The sequence below is a fragment of the Coccinella septempunctata genome, chromosome 4 (genome assembly GCF_907165205.1).
Source record: "Coccinella septempunctata chromosome 4, icCocSept1.1, whole genome shotgun sequence".
Classification (NCBI taxonomy): domain Eukaryota; kingdom Metazoa; phylum Arthropoda; class Insecta; order Coleoptera; family Coccinellidae; genus Coccinella; species Coccinella septempunctata.
The window spans coordinates 14,469,384-14,480,301 of NC_058192.1; the positions used below are offsets into that span (position 1 = coordinate 14,469,384).

At 37.4% G+C, this 10,918-nt stretch overlaps 1 protein-coding gene across 1 annotated transcript in view; it reads right to left on the minus strand.

The window, feature by feature from the left end:
• Positions 1–9,926, minus strand: part of LOC123310807 (zinc finger protein 395-like) — a 71,067-nt gene extending 61,141 nt beyond the window's left edge. Inside the window, exon 1 of the mRNA XM_044894473.1 lies at positions 9,198–9,926. Coding sequence (XP_044750408.1) covers positions 9,198–9,587 — 390 coding nt within the window. The 5' untranslated portion in view covers positions 9,588–9,926. The remainder of the gene's footprint in view (positions 1–9,197) is intronic.
• Between the last annotated feature and the right edge of the window lie 992 nt (positions 9,927–10,918).

Genomic DNA, 10,918 nt, shown 5'->3' on the forward strand with positions numbered 1-10,918 from the left:
TTGAAGAATGACCCACTTTATTCCAACACCAAGAAGGTGTTGTCTCTATGGAAAATCAGATGACTTTGTGCTATATAAGCAAGGTCGAAATTTGTTGAATTTATAAATAACGATCAACGAAATGATGGTTGCTGTTTCATCTAACATGGGATATTATATGGATGAAAATGGACTTCTTACTGAACAAATTCATTATTCAAATCACCAGGAAATACCATGAATTTAGCCATTCTGGGTGTGGGCCTTGCGATAGGTAAAAAGCATACACTAATTCCAATTCAGGTTGTTTTGCGAACGTCTATCAGTGCTTGGAAATGACATATATTGCAGCAAGAAATAATTAATATTCCGCACGCATAAAATCGTCGTTCGTAAAGGAGAAAAACCATGATAAAACTTAATTGCAACCAAGAGAACCCACTTATGGCGTACCTACTCCCATTATAGTTTAAGGAAAATCGAGATAGATTGTTAATCTATGTTAAGGTCAGAACGATCTTAGGTAATCGATACAACTGTGTTTGCAATGTAGTCACAATGATTGCGCTTACTCGAAAAATCTAGTTCCGACAGCTTTTGCATCTTGGCACACCTCTTGTTAACGATAATTTATATCGATTTTATCAAGTCTCAGCCTTGGCACGAGACTTGGTTCGCGACAGTGGACGTGGCTTGTTCCTGCTCACTCCAGACACAATCTACTCGGTCCTGGAAGGCCGACAATAAGGTTTCCATAGAAAAATTTGCACGATAGAATAACGATTTGTCTGAAAGTCAATAAAAAATTTGTTTCCCAGCTTTCTGAAGCTGTAAAAGAAGTTGAAAGGAGTCTTCATGCCAAGATGTAAAATTCCTCAAACAGGGAGAAGCCTGACCCAAAAGTATGTACTTTTCCTCACGATGGACTTCACCTTAACATTGTTTAGGAAAATTTTCAACCCATTCTGGGCAACTTTGCCACCATATTTCAGATGGAATTGCATTTCAGCAATATTTCAGACTGGCATAAGGGGCAACAAATTTTCGTATCACGTGGCCAACATCGGGACATAATATTGGTCTTGAACATTACGGTTCACAATGCCCTGGTGTACGATACAAACGAATGAAGGTAGAGAACTGGTGAATTCATTTAGTTAAACAGGGTTTCTTCACTATTTTAGGACTTTGAGTGACTCTTCCACTAATGAAAGCATACCATGTTATGTTTAGAACTTCCTAGAAAGTGAGTTTAGTATTCTTATAGCTGTGATAACAAGACATTCAATGCTCACTTCTTCATCATAGGCATAGGTACATTCAACGAAATTGTAACATCCTTCTTCAGAAGTATAAGATTGGTGGGTGAACCCTTGCTTCTGGATGAAATGTTGCTTACAGTGAAACTTGAATGTGAACCACAATAGATCGGTTTAGTGTCCATCAACTCGAAAATCAGTACATCACTCGATTTCAGCAGAAGGGTGAATTTCCTTTACTGCAGCCAAAGTTACAAGCAGCAAAAAATGTGAGATTTTCTATCGGCAATAAACAGAAAGCTTTTTCTGCATGTTGATCCTTCTGAAATCATTTTCTTTCCCCAAATACTTCAAGATACCTTCTGAATATTGAAGAACGACGTTTTCTCTAGCATATCACGAGGTCCTGTGGATATACGCCTTCCTTGGCAGTAGCACAGTGTATACAAATGTGCTTTTGTTGTTCCTCGCAATTTACAGCCAGATCAATCACTCCAAACAAGCTTATCTCGTCCGCAAGGCCTGATCAGAATCACAACCAGATAGAAATCGCATCTCTTCATTATGTTTACAACGAAGACAATAACTCACTTCTAGTTCCTGCATAGCTAGTGTTGTTGTTGTTGTGCAAAGGTGGTGGTGAGAGAAAGGTATCGCATAATCGACCTCAAGACAGGTTGACTGTGTCGGCTCTTGCGAAATATTTCTCAATCATACGGTGCTGTGCCGCATACCACCATTCACCTCTCTCGACCTCTTTTTAACTGTGCCATGCACTCCACTTCGAATATTTGTTTGAGAATCTGGAACGCAGACCAAACGATTTACTTACGCTTTTATCCGGCTCTTTGTATGGTGATTAGGTAATCAGAGATACCAAGTTTAACACCTACTGAGAATGAAGACGAAAGTCTAGGCGCTGACAATATCATAACTTCATCGGTTCCGCTTGTGGATTCGAATTGCTGATTTAACACCACTCCTTGCTGTGCCAGGGTGGAGACACAGGATATACTGCTTTGTTTAGGTTACTTTTCATTTATCCTCTGTAGGAGCTGACATGATTGTCCCAAGAAAAGTTTGTAACCTTCTGCTATGTTCTCTATATTTGGACTGAAGTAGATACAACTCAGGTCCAGTCAGTGATGGGTAACACTGGAGTGAGGCAGGCGTGGCAACGTTATTCATTTACACCCTGTATATCGAAAACAGAGCCTTGCCGATAGAGATGCATAAAAAAAATTTGTCCTACTTTTGGACGTAGAATACATCGTTTAATTTCTTCAAATATTATTATTATGAACTATTGAAATACGAGGAAGTATTTATATCTGGTTAGCCTAGAACAGTTCCATGCATAAAAAAAATATTGCGTTACCATAGCAACGAACAATAACTATTCATAAGTGTCAGTGTGAAGTTTGAGGTCAAAAAAGTAAAACAGAGTTACGCAATGAATTAAAAGAAAGAAGATGTCCACCGAAATTGTGGAAATCGAAAAATTGGAGTATCGAGCCATCATCAGATTTACGAAGATATACTTAATACCCTTCGTGACCTTCTTAAACCGAATTGTTACTATGGATGAGACTTGGGTACATTTCTTCGATCCAGAAACAAAGCAACAATCGATGGAATGGCGACACTCTGGTCCTCCAAGACCTAAGAAGTTTCATATCCAAAAATCTGCTGGAAAAGTTCTTGCTTCAGTTTTTTGGGATTGCCATGGAGTAATTATGATTGATTTTTTGGATAAGGGTAGAACAATAACCAGAGATTACCATTCGACATTGCTGACCACTCTACGGGAAAAAATTAAAGAGAAAAGACGCGGAAAGCTATCAAAGGTGTTTCATTTTTGCAGGACAACGCCCCTGCACACAAATCCCATGTTGCCATGCAAAAAATTCGTGATTTCGGGTTTGAATTTCTAGAACACCCCCCTTATTCACAAGATTTGAACTGAAAACTGAAAAAAAGTTTAAAAGGTCGTAAATTTTCATCCAACGAGGAGGTAATGAAAGCTGTGGAGGTCTGGTTTGCAGAGAGAAGAAAAAAATTTTTTTTTAAAGGTCTAGAGACGTTGCAGGTTCGCTGTAATAAATGTATGCAATTGAGAGGAGAATATGTTGAGTAATAAAATATTTTGACATTGAAATTTTGTTTGGTTCTATAGTAGGCTAAGAATTTTTCAATATATCCTCGTAACCTCGTACATAAAGAAAATATCTCAGCTTATCTTTTCAACAGAGTCGAATTGAAAAATGTTACAAGAATAGTATTTATTCAGGAAACTTCTGTTAAAATATATGTAAAAGTCAAAAACCCACCCTTCGTATACCTAAGTCTAAAAACGTGAGCTACACAAAAAAAGATTTTAATTTATTTTTCTTTCTCGTAAAAAATGTATATTATCGAAAATAATGAACGGAAACCAACAGTTCCCCAGTGATCACCTTTATCTATCTTATCTGCATAAGAAAATCTTTTTTTCATTGCTCAATGTGACCCAAAATCTGAAGATAAGATTGGGTGTCCCCCATTGTTAGGTAAGATGGAATCTTCACTTTTCCCAATCCTTTCACCGAAATAGCTTTCGTGGTACCACATTCTGCTACCGGATCCGAATGTTGTTTACAATCTGTTGTGAATCTCTTGCTGTGAAACGCGAAACTCGATTTCGTCATCAATCGTAGAATCACAAATAACTATTTCGAATATCGTACTACGTTCGAAGAAGCGGTACATAAATGTCTAAATTTAGACTACGCCATTCATAAAAATGCTCGCTGCGTTATGTAGATTCGATTTATTGCGAATAATGCAACGGGTGCTAGATCGTTTCCGAATTTGATGGTTGTACAAGAAGAAACTGGAGCCACATATTGGAAATATCATTGTGTTTTTGGTTAGAACTTTCTCATCGTTATCGTGCTGCTAAATAAGAATGTTCTTCTCACATGGAAATACCATAAAGATTTGGCACTCAATTGAATTAAGTTAAATTCAGACTGTCACCATGAAACTTCTTCTGAATAGCTCGAAAGTTGAACCCCAAATGTAACTGGAACCAGCAAGGGTTGTAGATATGCTACTTGAAGGAAGACATGAAGACTTTTTTCTAATAACACAACAAAGAAATCGTTTGACTGCTAAACAGCTTTCATAAAAATCATTTTTCAATTCAGTTACCTAATACCTAATACTTCAGTGTTTCAGAAAATTGATAATATCAACTGGAGAAGTATCATCTAAAACGACATACGATAGTTTAGGAAGATTTCTGTGGGAACTTGCACTCAGATATTTTAATGGTTTCAGAGTAATTAGTTCAGTCATCATTGTTACCATGAAAATAGAAAACATGAACACTATCTGATGACTCTTCACGACACAGATCCATAAAACACCCATGGTTAGAAATGCTCATTTACAGATGCTTGACTTTCTCTTGCACGTCCAAGTTAATTTCTATTTATCTATAAATTACTACTCCATTGAATAATACGTGAGCTAATGGTTGCGGATATGGTACCTACGATTCTCAGTTGGAATTCTTGCGATATACGCCATTTGGTATACGAATCGCAATTGTGATATTGAATACTCCAAATAACTGTAGTTAGCGGTTGCAGCAATTACGATTTTTCTTTTGGAAGCGACAGGGAATGATAACTAGCAGTAAATGTCAATATAAAAATTTATCCGATGGTTAACATTTCACAAATAACCACTCACAAAAAATATAAGCGTAAAATAACTATTGACTGAAGTATGTGAAACATACAAGGTCTTCACGAGGGTCTTTATAAATGATTCTCATCGCAGTGGACTTTCTGCTTCTGCTAACAATGAATAGCATGTATGTATGATTGAATCTTGTCAAATATTATGCCTGATTCACTTCTCAAGTTGAATTTTTATTTAGTATTCAATAAAAAAACTCACGGAATGAAGCACACGCAGCACAAGTCATTTATTATTCAACATAAAAAATTAGGTCATCTGCCCACTGTTTGAGTGGAGTTTTAAGGAGCCATCACCGTCAAAACCTCCTCAACTTCTCGAATGAAGCAAATTTGCAGCTGAAAACATCATTATTTTCAACCTTTATTTTTAAATGAAAAGGAACTACTGCTCCATTGCTCTTAAGCCAACTGTTAAAAACAACGATCTTAAGGAGCAGAAAACCATGATGAATTTTTGGAATAAGTATTTTGACAAACCCTTTCAGATTTTTATTCCGTACCTATACATTCAGGTAATTTGACCCTTTGTTGTTTGAGTATTTATGGGCACGAATCTGTAATATGTTATCTTCAACCACTTTTTCACCCCATACCTCACAAAGAGTATATATTCGAACCCAATTTTCAGACGAGGAATCAACTCTTGCATTCATGCCGCATCTTTTTTGAGCACTATGTGTATCAGCAAAAAGATTCTTCCTTGAAAAAACTTAATCTTAGAACGTTCGTACTCCTTTGTGCAAAAAATTGCAATCGTACACCGCTACCTACATTGTTTTCCATTTCAAACAATGAAATTCGTATAATTGCGATTGCGAAACCATCCACAGCAATCTAGATTCCTCAGAAACCGTGGTGAAACCAGATAAAATCACGAAAAACTCCGCTCTGATAACCAATAGAACTGAGACATTTTTTGTTATGCAACGACCTTGATATAGAACAAAAGATTGTAGCCTTTATCGTCCCTGTATATCAATTCACCAAAACAAGTTTATTGTCAGTTCTAATCAAAGTCCGTTTCTATTCACGCTGATAAATGGGATTTTAATAAGTTCGAAATTATTGAGGAAAATCGATGGCATGAGGAAGAGTGATTTTAATGGCTGCACATAAGAAACCAATCGCTTTCCAGAAAGCGAAAGCTCATTCTTGTGAATACTTTCGGTTGATGATGAAAAACTGCATTCCTACAGTATATTTTCGAATTCAAGGATGCAGCTGAAAACAAACAATAGGAAAGTTTCCGTTCTATTCTTTTGTTGGAGCCACGGCAGGTAAAAGATCCCAATTTGGGGGTGTATAGCATTTCACAGGTCAGCAGTTTTCCAGAAATAGAAAACTAAGCTTCAGTTGAAAATTGTAACATCTATATTTCATTTTAGGATTTGGCTTACGAAAAAATCAATAAAGGTCATTATTATCATGATCACAGTATAGCAATATTATATCACCGCTAACTTCCATGCAGTGTTATGAATTTTGTTCGAATTTTTGCCTAACACTCTTATGAATTTCAGGAGGTAATCGACTTCAATCATAATAATAAGTTCAATGTATCATTGCTGTTGATATAATGTAACAAATCAATCGATCATCTTAAGGGGACTCAATTTATTTATGATACCAGATTCACGAAGCCGAGATATCGACACTATATCCATATCAGTTCAAAGATTAGGAGCTAAAAAAAAATCCACAAGAACCATTAACATACATGGTTTCAAATATGTAATTTCAGATATCAATGATCATTCTATTCATCTTTTGCAGTTAAAACCCATTCTTAGTTGCAAGGGCATATTTTCTGGTAGAAACAGGGTTTTACTAAAAGCCAAAACCATCATTCTCGGCCATTCTTTCCATGGAATAGGCCTCCATCTCCTCATTATCATAACAGAAAGGAAATGACCACAAGACCGGAGTTCCGTGCATGCGCAGCCACCGATCAGGATCTCATGATGCTCCAGCAGAATGTAAACAACGTACGTATATATATTATATACTATATACAACGGTCCAATTGCGTATCCTTCCTCCATGACTAAGAAGCAACTCCAAGAGCAACGTACAAATAAGTGGGTCGACTGTAGAAGTACGTGTCGACCAACAATGATCACATTCTACGCAGTTTACGCAACATTCTGGCTTGCGGATAGGCTACCTGCTACGTAGCCGGTTTGAGATGAATCTTCTCGAGATTCTATTGGAGGATGGAGCGGATTGAAAGTTTTTTCATCAAAACAGCTTCCACGTGAGATTTAGAGAGTGTGATTAACGATGCTAGCGAGAAAGTTGAGCTCCGGGTGAATTTTGAGGCATCTCGAAGTCGTAATTTGTACGCAACAGGCTGAAACTGCGTATTGACGGCGATTTTTCGAGTTTGTGTACTATAATCAGCCTTCTTGCAATGGTCGATTAAGTACGTGCCATTCTTCTCACGACTACAGTGAGAAACAGCTTTTCTGCCTTTCTTTCAGAGGCCTGAATTGTCAGAGGAATACCACGTCATAAAATTGAACAATCCAAGATTCTGTTATGGCCAGTGAGAAGTCAGATTCCGCCAGTTAATGGACAAAAAAATTGGAAATATCCTCGGAAATATCTCTACATAATATATGCAAACTCTTCGGAAACGAAAGAGGAGGAATATTCCGAGAGCATGTCGATGAGTTATCCACAAATTGCAGCGTATGGATAACTTTTTTCCGAATATCTCCTTTTTTTAAGATTTGGTTCTGTTTCATTAAACCAAGCCAAAACTCGTTCGATATTCAAGTAGGTAACCTTTGTGAAATCGAAAGTATTGTGCAACTCTCATAAAAAATCAGTGTGATTTGGCAACAAATATTGACAATTAGCTGTTAACTTGACCCAGATCAAAGATACTTTCTAATCCTCAGTTTAAGGTTTGTCACTTCCTTTACTATATAAGATTAGGGTTGAGCCTTGTGACAAAGGTTCGCATTGCTCCATTTCTTCAGCGATTCAACCTATCGTCATTTACGAAATGAGTTTGGAAACGTCGTGAATTGGAAACATTAGCATCAGGAAAACCTTGAACTTCCGTTAGAACACCTGAAGATTATATCTGCAGAACACGAAACCGTTCATTCTCTGAAAGCTAGGGGAACAAGCTCATGAATGATCATCGAATTTGGTTGACTGAATTAGCTTTCAGGAAACGAATTTTGTGGTTACAAAAGCGTGAAAAAATTTGGAAAGTTGGAGATTCTAACGTGGGTGATTTTTTTCACACTACGTCCGCTAGATTTACTTATTTCCGGTTTTGCTCGACACAACGAATGCATCACAATAAGTACCACTGTTTAAGAGCGTAACAATTTGTTCGGAACCTGAGAAATTATAATGAAATATAAGTTGCTTTTCAACAATGGCTTGTAAACTTTTGAACCCAAGAAATGGGTAGGATTCTAAAAGGAAGAATGTTCCGGTATATGCATATAATTTCAAGACATAATGAACTGTTATCATACATAATTATTGTAGATCAACCTCGCATGAGGAAATTATTGCATAAAAAGTTTGGAATGTGCGTTTCTTCGAAGTTGGCGTGAAAAGTAACAGGGAATAGTTGGTGGAAATTCCAAATGCAAACTTGAAAATATTTCAAGCGTTAATCACTATAATTTTGAAATACATAATCAGCAGGGACTGAAGCTGAAATTATTTATTATTGAAAATCCTGACAATATTGGATTTTCGAGTGATTTTATATCATTTGGATTAGTTTATCTTCAAAATACAAATAATTTTTTTTAGCTGAAATAAGTTTTTCAATCAATTTTTCACTATGGTTTTATTCGTGCTCATAAGAATTTCAGTATATTAATTCTTTTTATTGAAGAGTTATATTTTGTCTTCTTTTGTGGATTTTTGGCATGAATTTCACATCGCCACATACTTATTTTGTAGCAATTTTGCGGGAGATTTGAAATATTTCGAAGATTCTCCATATGCGAAATTAGTGTCACGTAAAAAATCCTGGATCCAATGAAAATGCAGTGGCTTTTCAATTCGTTTTGGAATAATATGAGTTGAATTGTCTTGTCGGCTTCCTGGCCAATCTGAAGTTCTTTTTTTTTCAAACGTTGATGAAATGAACAAGAAAGTCGTTCTCATAGAAGCCAATGAATGGAACATTTTGTGCAAAATTTTGTCGTTTGCCTTGTCTCAGATGAAAACGTACCTCGTTGCCTGTGGGATGGATTCTGATGATGACTTCGTCGGTCTCCACGTAGTGTTTCAAGACTTCACCGCAGTTCTCCCTGCCGTTGTGGGTAACGTAAACTTTCTGTCCTTTGACGAGCTCCAGACCAAGCACAGATTGGAATCCGGGCCCGATCAGATTACCCTCGAAAAACTCGCAACTGGTACGTCCCAAGTTGCCCTGTCTGGAGTCGAACTTAACAGTGTATCGTGTGTTCGGGGTTAGATTTATACAGTTATTGTTGGAAGATAAGTTAGCCGGAGTCTTCACCGCCTGTATCACCCCAGAGTAGTATTTCCCGTCCTCGCCGGGCGCACAGACACGTGTACCGATTATGGACCTTTTGGCTAATCTCTTTCCAGTCGACATTCCGAAAAAAATTTCGCGTACTCGAAACGAGAAAGAACTAAAAAAAATTCCCGAGTTAAAAGTCTCTCTGTTAGATTTCACAGAACAACGTCATCCGTGAAGTACAACCTACGGACCATAAGTTTTTGCACAGATTGCTGGGTGTAGGTGAAGCACTGTATCGAACTATTGACGATCAATTGAACAATTTTTCCTGGATACTTATTACGGTAACGAAAACTCATAATCATAATAATTGATCGAGAGGGCTATGCTCAGGGATACTGTAGCAAAGCAAAACAGCTGAATACTGACTGCGATACAGAGCCGGCCGGCGAGCGTAACAACAGCTGATTATAGTCAACGTGAACGCGCTTTCCATCTCCCTTTCACAGTTCGACTTTAGAGAGAGAGGGGTAGAGAAGGACGCTTCAAAAATTCCACCGGACGCCGGTGTAGCGGCCCGGCCACAGCTGATGATAACAACAAAACCACGTGACCGTCAGCCGAGCTTGCGGTTGGTCGAACGAGTTTGACCTACATTTCACTATTCCCTACCACGGTGGTGGGGGAAAGGTCGCAAGCATGCCGATCCCGGTTCCAGGTTTTGGCCGGCATTGTTTGTCAACTGCTTTTCATTTATTTGTTGACATTTCACTACCCACCCTTTCAAAAGAACAAATTTCAATCTTAATGCCAAATATCTTAACAACTGAAACCCACCAGCGATGGACCAATGCTTACCATGTTCTGAAACCTTTAAACCAAGAATCCAAGAATTAACCGATGAATCATGTTGTTTAGCCTCTGATACTCTTTGCTATTACAAAGTGTGCCCAAGATCAATAGAAGGACCAAATTTTGTATATTCATTCTAGTAATTTTCAGATCGATTCATACAACTCTAAGTTCAAGAGAAAGCTTATTGTGTAGCCTATTTCATAGTGTGCGTAAGATCAATAAAAGGACAAAATTTTGTAGGATCATTCTAGTTTCAGATCGATTCATGCAACACTAAATTCAAGAGCAAGCATGTTGTGTAGCCTATTACATAGTGTGCGCAAGATCAATAAAAGGACCAAATTTTACAATAACTGAATGTTATGCAACACAAAATACACGTACACGCGTATACGCATCTAATTATTTAACTTGATGTTATGGATTATATCGTCACACAAGATGTATAAGGCATTTCGTGATGTGGGACACAATATTTTCATCTAGAAGTCCGTTTATTCACGGAAACAGATATTTTTCCCAAAACCTTTCAAAAATTTCACTCACATTTACAGAGATTTCAATATCCTTAAGAAGGAGAGGAACGATCAAAATATAAGATTCAAGTAGTA